This window comes from Nyctereutes procyonoides, unplaced genomic scaffold (assembly GCF_905146905.1).
Source record: "Nyctereutes procyonoides isolate TBG_1078 unplaced genomic scaffold, NYPRO_anot_genome, whole genome shotgun sequence".
NCBI lineage: Eukaryota > Metazoa > Chordata > Mammalia > Carnivora > Canidae > Nyctereutes > Nyctereutes procyonoides.
In genome coordinates, this window is record NW_026575126.1 from 63263556 (window position 1) to 63276364 (window position 12809).

General features: G+C 47.6%; 1 protein-coding gene across 1 annotated transcript in view; it reads right to left on the bottom strand.

The window, feature by feature from the left end:
• Window positions 1-12395, bottom strand: part of SNX8 (sorting nexin 8) — a 42249-nt gene extending 29854 nt beyond the window's left edge. Inside the window, exon 1 of the mRNA XM_055340699.1 lies at window positions 12290-12395. Within this exon, the coding sequence (XP_055196674.1) occupies window positions 12290-12395 (106 nt within the window). The remainder of the gene's footprint in view (window positions 1-12289) is intronic.
• Between the last annotated feature and the right edge of the window lie 414 nt (window positions 12396-12809).

Here is a 12809-nt window from a genome sequence, read left to right on the forward strand (position 1 = left end):
TAAGTGCTTAATCATCATTAGCTGACTCAATCAGAGGACTCAAAGTCATGTGTGCAAGAAAGCCACCTAGAGTAATCAAGGCCTGCTATGTTTTCTTAGGCAGGGCAACAACCTCCTGCCCACTCCGCACCAAATCTCATTACGGTCTGGCCAGTGACAGGAATCGTGCCTCAGTGAGCTGTGGCAGGAAGCAAAAGCTGGTAACACAGATGCCACTGTGGTGAGCAGGGACAGCCTCACACTGGAAGCATCTCCTCACCTCCACCACGGCCTCTCTGCCAATTTTTGGCTATATCTACTTTTTCCCCAAAATAACGTAAGGCAAAAACTCTGATTATATAAAGCCGTAACATGCCACATGGATAGTCAACCTGCACAGCAAAAGAAGAAAGGTTTTCATCTTCCTGCAATGGTGTTAGTGTTTTTATCTTGAAGCAAAGTAAAAAATAAACAATCTCTTCAGGTCCTTCCAAGTCCTCCAGTACTTCTTAGCTGAGTATTTCTGAACTGAATCCTCTCCAAAGTTCAAACAGTCCTTTAACAGTAAAGTGTTTCCAAAGCCCCATAAGAGTCTAGTGATCCTACTCTCTTGTTTGAATCTCCTTACTGAGCTTCCTCACTGTCTCATCCACTGGGTTCTCCCACACCCCAGCATTCACCAGCACCCCACCCCAGTTCAGGGAGTTCTGGCTCCCATGCTAGGCAGCATGGAGGTGGCACACAGCATGTGCACAACTGGGTCTCCATGTGCAAAGAAATGCCACCAGACCCCTCCCTCACACCATACATGATAGCCAAAACATTTAGGTCCAGGGTCCATTTTGAAAGCACTAAAACTACAAAACTCTAAGCAGAAAATACAGAACTAGATCTTCTTGACTTTGGGTTAGGCAGAGACTTCTCAGTCATGACACCAAATGCACAAACAAAAGAACAAAAGGGATCAACTGGACTTCATCAAAGTTAAAGGCTGTCATGCTACAAGACACCATCAAGAAAGAAAAAAGACAACCCACAGAATGGGAGAAAAGACAACCCACAGACTGAGAAAAAACATGGATGAATCATGGATCTGATAAGGGACACGTGTCTAGAAGATATAAAGAAATTCTGAAAACTCAAGTTTTTTTTAAAAAAGACTACCTAACTTTAAAATAGACAAAGGATGGGTAGCCCCAGTGGCTCAGTGGTTTAGCGCTGCCTTCAACCCAGGGGTTGATCCTGGAGACCTGGGATCAAGTCCCACATCAGGTTCCCTGCATGGAGCCTGCCTCTCCCTCTGCCTGTGTCTCTGCCCCTCCCTCTGTGTGTGTGTGTGTGTGTGTGTGTGTCTCATGAATAAATAAAATCTTTAAAAAAAAAAAAAAGGCTACGGATTTGAACAATTTTTTTCCAAAACAGATACACAAAAGGCCAATATGCACATGAAAAGATATCCAATCACAATGAGATTCCATTTCACATCCACTAGAATGGCAATAATCAAAGACAGTCACAAAAAATAAATAAAGGGCAATAACGAGCATTGGTGAGGGACATGGAGAAGTTGGAGCCCTCGTACTTGCTAGAAAACAGTCCTACAATCCCTCAAAGGGTTAAAGATAGGTAGTAACTGACCCAGTATCTGACCCAGTAATTCCACTGCTAGGAATGAAAAATATGTCCACACAAAAACTTGTGCATGAACGTGCATAGCAGCATTATTTATAACAGTCAAAATGTGGAAACACCCCAAACGTCCATCAACTGATGAATGTGTAAGTAAAATACAGAGTCTCAATACAATGGAATACTGTTCCGCCATCAAAAGGAATGGCATAAAAAAAAAAAAAAAAGGAATGGCATGCTGGTCCACGCTACAACATGGCTCAACCTTGACACAATGATAAGTGAAAGAAGCCAGGTACGGAAGGACACGTAACACATGTTCTATTTACATGAAATTCCCAGAAGAGGCAAAGCTGTAGGAACAGAAAGATTAACCTGGATTTGGAGGAGAGGGCCTAGGGAATGAAAACTGACCATGATGGGTACAGGGTTTCTTCCACAGCAGATGAGAATGCTCTAAAATTGGTGATGTTGATGGCTGCACAATTCTGTGAACATACTAAAACTACTGAATTGCATACTTCCAATGGGAGAATTACATGGTATGTGAAAAAGATCTTCATAAAGCTGGTACAAATGTTTTGATGAATTCCCTTCTTCTCTCCAGTCCTTGTGAATAAAAACCACTTCTCTATGCCAGTGCTGTGCCTAGAACGCAGATGGCTTGCAATCTTGAATGAAGGTGTCTGCTAAAAAGGGGAAAGATCATTTACCTGTGAAATCCTCTGGTTGTTCCAGGCATAAGCAGAAAAGTCTAGCTGGTGATGGTATCACAGAAACTTCCAGCGGTGCAAGGGGTCCCTGTCACTGCCGCACCCCCACCCCCATGGCCATGAAGCTACGAGTCAGAACTGAAAGCAGCCACTGAATGCAGAGAAACAGAGCCACCCTTAATAATTGTGTCTCCCACTCTCCTTACCTTTCCCATGAATTCAAAGGCAGGGATGAAACTGCCATCTGGACAGCTGTGTAGGGTACCAACCCCATTCAAATAAGGGTCATTCCCAACAAAACCTCTTTAAGCCTGGAACCTTACTGAATGCTTTACATCTCTTCAATAATAAGTAGGTACTTGGTCCCATTTTACAGATTTGAAAACAAGTTCAGCTAAGCAACAGAGCCTGCTCGAGGTCACAGAGCTGGCAAGCTGAGTCTCAGGGCCAGAACCTGTGTCAGGCTACCTGATGATGCCCAATCCTGTGTTCCCTCCTTGACTCACGGGGAGAGGGGCAGGCAAAGGTACACCCCATTCTCAGGGCCAGAGGTCAGATGGTCTCAGTGCAAATCCTTGACTCCTGTGTGACTGTGAACCAAACACTCACCTTCCCCCACCTTGCTCAGTTTTCTCGTCCCTAATATGGAGACAATATCATTTAGGTCAGTGTTCAGCTCCAAGAATTTCTTTTTTTTTTTTTTTTTTTTAAGAAAGTATGTGAAAGCATCTAGCACAGCGCCTGGTGCTCAAGCTTTTCTTTTCCAAAGACCTGCAGGCCAAACACGAAATCTCCAGATGAAACCACAGACCGAATGAACGGCAGGCCTGGTGTGTTCACTGCCACAAGCACCGGGATCTGCACCATGACCACGGCATCTTGCTCTGGTCAAGACCTGAAAACAACTCCCAAAGTTCATGCTAATCACAAACAGATCATGGGTGGTCCCTGGGATCTCAGGGACGTGTGTGAACCACTCGCACACAAATAGCACCTTCTCAGGCTATGAGTGGCTACTCCTTTCGGAGGGAGATGCAAGAGACCAAACCACAGAGGGGGAAAAAAATCACGGGTCTGTTTCCTGAAGACATCACAGAACTGAAGCTGAGTGCCAAAAACAGTCACCTCTCAGATGATTTCCTCTGACTGAAAGTGGAGCAGGAGGAACCAGCACAGGGGCTGTCAGATCTCTGCTTCGCCACGAATCTCACCAAACCTGCTTCTCAAAAGGCCCCATTCAAGTTGGGTCTCTTCAAAAAACCTCTTTGGTCTCTCACTTTTGGAATGTTTACATGTGGGGAGGCCCAGTGACTTTTTCCAGAGTTTAAAAGGAATACTATTTTAGCTAATTTGGGGAATCTTGGGAGTAACTTACAAAACAGGAGTTCAAAATTCCTAAAAGATTCATGGTCTCTCTCTTAAACTAAATTCAATCTGGTTTTGGTTTTTGTTCATTAAACCCTCACCCTGGGTCTGGTTGGTTCAGTCTGAAAGTGACTCAGGTTTTCTAGGATCTCTTGCCGTGAAAGTGAAAATGTTCCAAAATATCCAGCAGGACTAAGTGCGTCTCTATCCCAGTGAAGGCTAAGGAGAGCCCACATTCACAAACACATCAGGCCCCACTAATAAAATTCCAAGCAGTCACTTGTATTATAAGCCAAGTGAGATACAATTAAATCCATTTGAACAAACCTTGACTGGTCTATGGAAGGAATCACAAAAAGTAAGACAAGGTCCCTGCCATCCAGCTGCCTGCGGGGCAGACCATCAAGAATGCCGTTAAATCAGCCGGAGAAAGGAATGCCCCGGAAATTGGCGTGAACTAATTAGGAATGGTAAAGAATGTCACAGTAAGAAAAACATGTAGTTGGTCTAGCCCCCACAGTCAAATGGGCACTGAATGTGGAGACCTAGTTTCCCAGGCAGAGAAGGCTGGACTCTCCTCTGCAGTCTGCAGTCAAAATCAGTTCACTACGATAATCTGAATATCTTCATTAGAGGAGGGAACTCGACCCATGTTTTACAAAATTTGCTTTTGAGCGCTGTCATATTCCGCTCAATCGGAAACACACTCCGTTCGTCATCAACCCCCAGTTCCCCAGACAGACCAAACCGGGTGGCCCCAGCAGCTGCACGCGGAGCTCAACATGTGGGTAACAGTTCTCCCAAGAAACCATCATCGCTTGTACACATGCCTCCTGCGCTCCTGAGCCCTCCCATCATCCCATTGCACCATCCAAAGTGCATCCCCTTCCTGAAAAAAGAAAGGCAACATCCGACAATGAATGGTCCTCCATGGTATTTCAAGAATGGTCACACGGAACCAACTCGCTGTACATAAAACCTTTCAGAGAGGGAAAGTCATGGCCCTGAACCTCAAGGGAGGCACATGAAAGGCACGCGCCACGATGCAGGCCTGTGGGGACCATAGCAAGGAGGTGGTATCTACTGATTCAGAACCAGAGCCACATACTCACCCACGTGTGAATCCCGCTCTCCAAGTCCTGGCCCAGTGATGGGACCGCTGGGCCTCGGCTTCCCTGTCTGTAAAGTGACAGTAACAGGCTACTTACTTCGCAGGATGACTGTGAGGGGAACAGCATCTCCTCCATGACGCCCCACCAGGACATCTAGACACAGGAAGCACTCTGCAAGCCTTCACCATCAACACAACCCATACTCTGTTCCAAAAAGAATGCCCTATATGGAAATCCCTCCCAGGAGGAGGCAGAAGATGGGACACTGGACCTATGACCCAGTCCGTATTGGGAAACAGGCCCCTTCCGTAGGATGCACCTAACCTCTCAACTTCTGCAGGGACTCCGAGAGGCTCCTGACTTCACTGTCCGTCCTGAGAAGCAATACCAGAGGCCCACAAGACACCTAACATAAAGAACTACACATATAGACCTCCCTCAGAAGAGCTGCAAATGCGATCTTAAATCTCCCTTTGGCGCAAAAACCCAGCAGTGAGTAGCATTTCTCAGGAGCTGAGAGGTGAACTTACTGTCCCAAAGACAATTAATGGTGCTAAGTCATGACTATTACCTGACTCCTTTGATAGTAGATGACCTTGGCCAAGGACATACCGTGAACAGCAGCTGAGGTCCCCCACACAGCTGTCCTGCTGTGACACAGTCCAGTGGCCCTCAGGTCTAGGTTCTGCTGGTCCCAGGGACCACCAAAGCAGCTGAACTCACCAGCGCCAATAATATTCAGACATAAACACCAGAAATGGCAGAAGCTGGGGGGAAGGGGGTCTCCTGCCTATTCAGTGCAGGATACTCCATTAGGAGTGGACACTGACACAACAAAACACGTATTCACTATAAATATATTTCCGGTATTAACTAGAAAGTAGAAACCAAGGGCATTCAAAATGCCTACTAAAACAAGACCCCTTGCACCCTCCTCTGCTGGGAAAACTGTATTGATAGCAGGCGCACTTGACGCCTTAGGATCTCAGGTTTTCTCTCTGTGTTTTCCATTGTGAAATAGATCTCACTCACACACACACACACACACACACACACACACGGGAAGGGGTCCATATCTATGGACAGTGTAACAAAAGTATATCTCAAATACACACCCAGGTCAAAAGTTAAAAGACCACCAACATTCTGAAAGCCCCCCCCACCCAGCATCCCTTGTAGGTCAAACCCCCTTTTTCCTACCAGAGTGACCACTGTCAAAGTTTCATGGTATTTTGCTTGCTCTTCATTTATAGTTTTATCACCTAAGGAAGCATCCCTACACAACAGAATCTAATTCTGCATGTTTTTTAACTTAACAGAAACTGGAGTCAACCAATACATGTGTTTTCTCTGGCTTCTCTGGACACTTTCAGTGGAAGGTAGAGGGGCTCAGTTCTGACATTTGCAAAGGTCCCTGAACAAGTGACCTAAGGGCATCTCCCAGCTCTCAAAGCCAGATAACAGAAACTCTGATTCAACTGCACAGCTGATAACAGCGGTCACCTCTAAGGTGGAAGAAACTAGCTTAGCGGGGAAACAGGCTTTTGTTAACCAAGTGCAAGCTGGAGGACAAGTTTTAACATTTGTTCAATTTAAAGGATCATTTTCTGAAAAACATGTGACAAGAGTATCTTTAGCACAAATGGCATGACATTACCACTTTAGAAGCACAAAGAGAGCTTGATGCATTATCATGCAGTCATTAAACAGATAATGATGAAAACTATTTTTAGCATGTAAAAAAAGTTCAGGGATGCCTGGGTGGCTCAGTGGTTGAGCGTCTGCCTTCAGCCCAGTACATGATCCTGGAGTCTCAGGATCGAGTCCCACATCGGGCTCCCTGTGAGGAGTCTGCTTCTCCCTCTGCCTATGTCCCTGCCTCTTTCTCTCTGTGTCTCCCATGAATAAATAAATAAAATCTAAATAAATAAATAAATAAATAAATAAATAAATAAATAAATAAATAAATAAATAAAGTTCACTGAAAAGACCAAGCTATAAAAAGTGTATATACACTACAAGGACAGCCAAGTAAAAAGCATATGCAAGGGAAAAAAGGAAAATACAGTTGACCCTCAAGCAAAATAATGTTTAGGGGCACCAACCTCACCCCCTGCACAATCAAAAATCTACATATAACTTGACTCCCCAAAAACTTAACTACTAACAGTCTGCTGTTGACTGAAAGCCTTACCAATAATAAAGGGTCAATTAACACATATTTTGTGTATGTATCATATACCGTAACCATACTGTAAAATAGAGGGAAAAATGTTAAGAAAATCATAAGGAGGGGAGCCCTGTGTGGCTCAGCGGTTTGGTGCCTGCCTTTGGCCCAGGGCGTGATCCTGGAGTCCTGGGATCAAGTCCCACATGGAGCCTGCTTCTCACTCTCCCTGTGTCTCTGTCTGCCTGCCTCTCTCTCGCTCGCTCGCGCTCTCTCTCTCTCATGAATAAAATCTTTAAAAAAAAAAAAGAAAATCATAAGGAAAATACATTTACAGCACTGTACTGTATTGACCGCATACAAGGGGTCCTGCACAATACACACCTGTGTTGCTCACAAGTCCAGTGCATGTTAAAATGCAGCAGTTGTGTTAAAGTGGTGGAATTATAGGTGAGTTCTGTTTATAAAATGTTTGTACTTGCAGTTATGTTCTTGTACAACTTTCTCCTCCAGTGCCAATTCCTGTACAACAATGCAATTTTACTGGTTTGATTACAACTCATTCATGAGACTCAGTGAAAAAAACTTGACCAGCACAGATCAGTTCTGAAAGATCCTCGGGAGATCATGGAGATGGACTTCTCAGAAATAACACCTCACCACAAATCTCCCCAGCCTCCACTGAGCTTCCCTGGAATCAATCAAACATCACACAATTCCCCTTCACCTCTGTTGAGCACATCAACTCCAAACTGACCAGGAGTCCTAGAAAACCCCACCGAACACCTGCTCCACAGACAGAAACAGCCAATGTGCCCTCCTCCAGAAGCCCAGTCAACAGAAAACATGAAGTGTAGCATCAGAGTCCCCTGTGAGTCAAACGACTAATAGAACATGCATCTCAGGACATCCTGAGCCCTCTGTGCTACAGGGTATTTCAAACCTGACTATTTTAACAAAGGACGTCTACCCTCCTGAAGTCTGGTCATGGTTTTTGAGCTATTCTATAATAAAAACACACAGAGAGCAAAAGCACTGAAGTTCTTCAGAGGGTAACATGATTGGGAGTCAGTCTCCACCTACCCTAGGGTCCAGGTATCCTACCTGCACCCCCAGCCAACCCTGCTTCACAGACAGGCCACCCTTCAAGTCTCTCCACAGCAACCAGTATGGGCAAACATCCCTTTTTGTGCTGCGTTTTTCTTAGGAAGGAAAAAATAATACCAAAACAGAATTCCCCCACCCGGAACACATCACTTTCTTACTAACCACAAATTCTGGCAAAATCTGTTCTACACAATAGTGATTCAGTTAGTTCCTCTTTCTTCAAATTGACACATTTTACCTTGCAAATTGTGTATGTCTGTATGAGAGTTTAAAGATCAACAAAGGAAACTTAAATATTTCCACAATGATTGTTATCAAATTAAAATGATACTATCCATAAAAAAACTTATGACAAAAATGTAATTCTACTGAAAATGTATAAGCTTTTTCTACATAGCAGATCTTACTCTAATCCTGGGAGGTAAAGAAAAATAATAGTTTCTGCCTGTTGGGAGTTTACAATCAAAATGTGTGTAGTAATGGGGAGAAGAATGGACAGGAAGAGTTTTTTCCTGAATGCAAACAGCACTTTGAGGTAGAATTTAACCCAAACACATATATCTTACGTGACAGTTCAGTGAATTCTGACGATTGTACACCCAGAAAAGCAGCAGGCGAAGAGTGGTGGCTGGAGCAGAGAAGGCAAGGAAATCGCCCAGGCATGCAGAGAAGGTGGGGGCCCGTGTGCAGGAGCTGGGATGATGAGCAGAGCTCAGACGTGACCCCAGAGAAAACCAGGAGACAAATGGCTGAGAGCTTCCTAACCAGATGGAATGTATGGAATGCCATCAAGTGAGCCACACCAACAGAAGTGAAGCTGATTCTCCCATGTTCTAAAGACCAAGTTTAGGTCCATCAGATTGCAGGAAAGCCGGGCTGTGATACACAGTGGTCATCTGTGTGTATTCTTATTCAGGATATGATGCAATCTCAAAAACTCAAATTATACAGTCAAGCATATATCACATTCAATCCTTGCCATTCTTATTCTAAGTCCCAACTGCTAAGCTTTATAACCTCAAGACAGGCCCTGAAATAAAATCTCATCCTGCACAGAGAACAAAATGTTCCCATCAGATACTGTGATAGTCATAATTTAAACATAAAATCTCCAAAGGGACTATGTTCAAAATGAAAAAAGAAATGTTTCAATATGGAAAAAGATCCACTCCTAAGAAAACAGGGAAAAGGTATGAATGGTGAGTTGAGAGGCCACACAAAATGAAACTATAACAAGGAACTAAACCCCACTAATACTGGTGGAAATGAAATCCAAATAAAAATGAAACACTTTCTGAATGTTTGTAGATCTGCAGGGAGTTTATAGAAATGGTAGTTAGTGCCCAGGAGGTTATGAGGAAATGATGTTCTTAACAGGGCACGCTTCAGTTCCAGGAGTAAACTGGTGGTAGCCCCACAGAGGATAAGCCCTCAGTATCTGCTGAAACTCCCAGGGTAGCTTCTTGTGGGAGGCATAATAACGCCCCCACCCACCCACAGCCCTCTACGACTAAGTCCTGGAAACTGCATCTGTTATTTCCATGGTTAAGGGGAATAAAGGCAGCAAATGGAATTCAGGTGGCCAACCAGCTGACCTTGAAATAGGCCACAGGTTGTGGATTATCCAGGTGGTTGGTGGTCCAGGTGTCCTCAAAAGTAGAAGTAGTAAACAAGAAATGGGGAACCAGAGAAATGACAGCACGAAAAAGACATGGTTCATGGTTGCTGGAGAAAGGGGACCATCACCGAGGAATGTGGGAGGCATCTGCAAGCCAGAAAGGCCAGAAAACGGATTTTCCCCGAGGGCCTCCAGAAGAAAGGCAGCCCTGCCCACACCTGATAGTAGCCCAAGGAAACCTATTTTGGACTACTGACCACCATCCAGATCTGTGAGATGGTTAAGTGTTGTTTAAGCCACCATGTCTGTAGTAATTTGTTACAGCAACTGCAGAAAACTAATACACTACCCTAGGGAAACATAACCACATGTGCTCGAGAAGGTATGGGGTTTCTAAGTATGTATCCTTTTAAAATATAAAAACAGGGTGGAGAGAATCCATCCCCAACCCAAAGGTCACCTCTGGCAAAGAGACGGTGGTGGGAATTGGCGTGAGATTCACTTAGTTAATAATGTTCTACATTTCTTTAAAGAAAACATGTTTGTCCATGTATAGCTTAATTGAAAATTAAATTTTTAGGGAGTGGGCAGCCCTGGTGGCTCAGCGGGTTTAGCGCCACCTCCAGCCCAGGGCGTGATCCCGGAGACCCGGGATCGAGTCCCACATCGGGCTCCCTGCATGGAGCCTGCTTCTCCCTCTGCCTGTGTCTCTGCCTCTCTGTGTGTGTGTCTCTCTATGAATAAATAAATAAAACGTTTAAAAAAAAATTTTAGGGAGTTACCATTCACAGATTAAGCTTCAAAGCATTAGAATATGACCCTTAATGTTGGAAACCAGGGAACGCGATTTTCTCTGACAATCCCAATGGCAGTACAAAGACCCAGACTTCACTGTCTCCACAAGTAATACCTCGAGTAGGCTCTGCCTGTGTAGACAAAACACCAGAAAAGAGAAACCATTCTATATTCATAAGCACAAACCCATCAACAAACCAAAATCAGCCTTGACTAAAAGTGAGATATGCATTTACGGTCAACGGACAAGATTCGGTCTCAAAGCCTTAGGTTTTCTGCCTCTAGCCCACCCAACCACGACTCCCACCTGGACATGCCTCCTTAATACTTGCCCAGTTTGGCCAAGTCACTTACCTCTGGGTTTTAATTATCCCAGTGTAAAAAAGGTTTGTTCTACCACTTTACCTGTGTCATAGGACTGTCAAAAGGTTTTAAATGGGGTGCAATGACAGGCTGCCTCCCACAGTCCATGAACCCCACCTTGAGACTCCCCTGGCTATAGAACAGCACTCTGTAACCAGAGGTGCTACGGTGTCCTCACAGTGAGCACGCCTAATAAAATCCCCACGGCCCCCAAGAAGGCTAACTACCATGGTTATTCCAGGCAAAGTCAGAGAGAGGGTATGCTGGGAGGGCGGCCATCCATAAGTGGAATCCAGTGGGTAAGTCCTGCCATGTGGGGGACGCCTGGGTGGGTCACTGGTTGAGCATCTGCTCAGGTCGTGGTCCTGGGATCAAGTCCCACATCCGGCTCCCTGCATGGAGCCTGCTTCTCCCTCTGCTGTGTCTCTGCCCCTCTCTGTGTGTCTCTCATGAATAAATAAATAAATAAAATCTTAAAAAAAAAATCGACTGCGGTACCCAAAGGTGCAGACGGTGCAGAGACCCCTGAGCCACCACCATATGCAGCCAACTATGAACTGCTTTACAACCCGAGCCAAAAAAGACAATGACAGCCTCCCGTTTCCAAATGGGACCAACCAAGGGGTCCAGGCTGGGGCCCCGGAATCGGTGAGGCCCATTGCCCACGCCGGGCTCAAATGTGTGACCTCCAGAACAGCAAGTGCCATCACATGCTTCCCCTTACACAGCTACAAACGCAATGAAAAATTACTCAAAACCATTTCTGGGAGTGGGGGATTTCTTTCTAGATGCAGACACACCCAGGAGCCTTTATGTCAAGGAGTCCAGTGCAATGCCCACCTCCCAGCAGCTTCCCCGCCACTCCCTTCCCTGTTCTCCCCAATGAATAAACACTCGCGTGCCCTCCAGAAGTCACCGTAGCACAGCCCCCTGGGGACACCTGGCCACACCCCCAGCGGGGTCCCTCGACCCTGTGCCCCCTCCCCGCCTCCGACCCGCGCCCAAAGGCCGCAGTAACGGCCAACAACGCCGCCCCTACATCTGTTCTCCACCTGGAGGGGGCTAAAGGAGGGAACTTTCCAGGAGGGACCATCCTACAAAAGCCAAGCCCCGCGCACGCTTTTCCGTGCTGACTCCCATTCACGAGGGCACACGCACTCAGAGCCAAGTCTGTCCGGTCCGCGGCGGAGAGCTCGCGAGTCCGGGGCGGCACGGCGGGGAGCGGGGGCCGGGGCCCGGGGCCCCCGAACAGGGAGGCGCGGCCAGGACGACCCAGAGCAGGTGCGCAGGTGCGCAGGTGCTCGGGTCCCCGGGCCCGCGGCGCCCTTCTCAGCGTGGCGGGGGCGCGCGGGGCGCCAGCGGGCAGCCGGGGAGCCGGGGGCCACGGGGGCGAGGGCGGGCCGGGGGCTGCGCGCGGGAGCAGGGGGACCGCCAGCCGTACCTGCCGCCGGTGGGTCCGCCTCCTCGTCAGCCTCCGCCTCAGCTGCCGCCACGACTGGAGCCGCGCCCGCCTCCGCGGACAGCCGGTCCATCACGCCGCCAGTCATGTGAGCGCGAGCCACGTGACTTCCTCCGCGCCCGCCGGGCCGCCACGCCACGCCCACCCCGCCCGGCCACGCCCCCGCCACGCCCACTCGGGGCGGCCACGCCCCCTTTATCTGGCCTGGCCCCGCCCACCAGGCCGGCCCCGCCCCGGCCACGCGGCCACCGGGAGGCCTGGCCCGCGCCCCGGCCCGCGCCGCTCGCCCCCTCGTTCAGCCGCTAGCTCGGCCTCTGGTCGTCACACTCACCCCTCCTACGGTTACTCTGCACTTCCGCGTGGGCGGCCCCCGCGTCCCGGCGCGTCCTCCACTCACCCCTCGGTCCTCAGCCCCCCCGCCCCGCCCCGCCCCGCCCCTCACCGACGCACCCATCCCCCCTCTCTCATTCATGCATTCATCCACGCTCCCACCCCCGCTCAC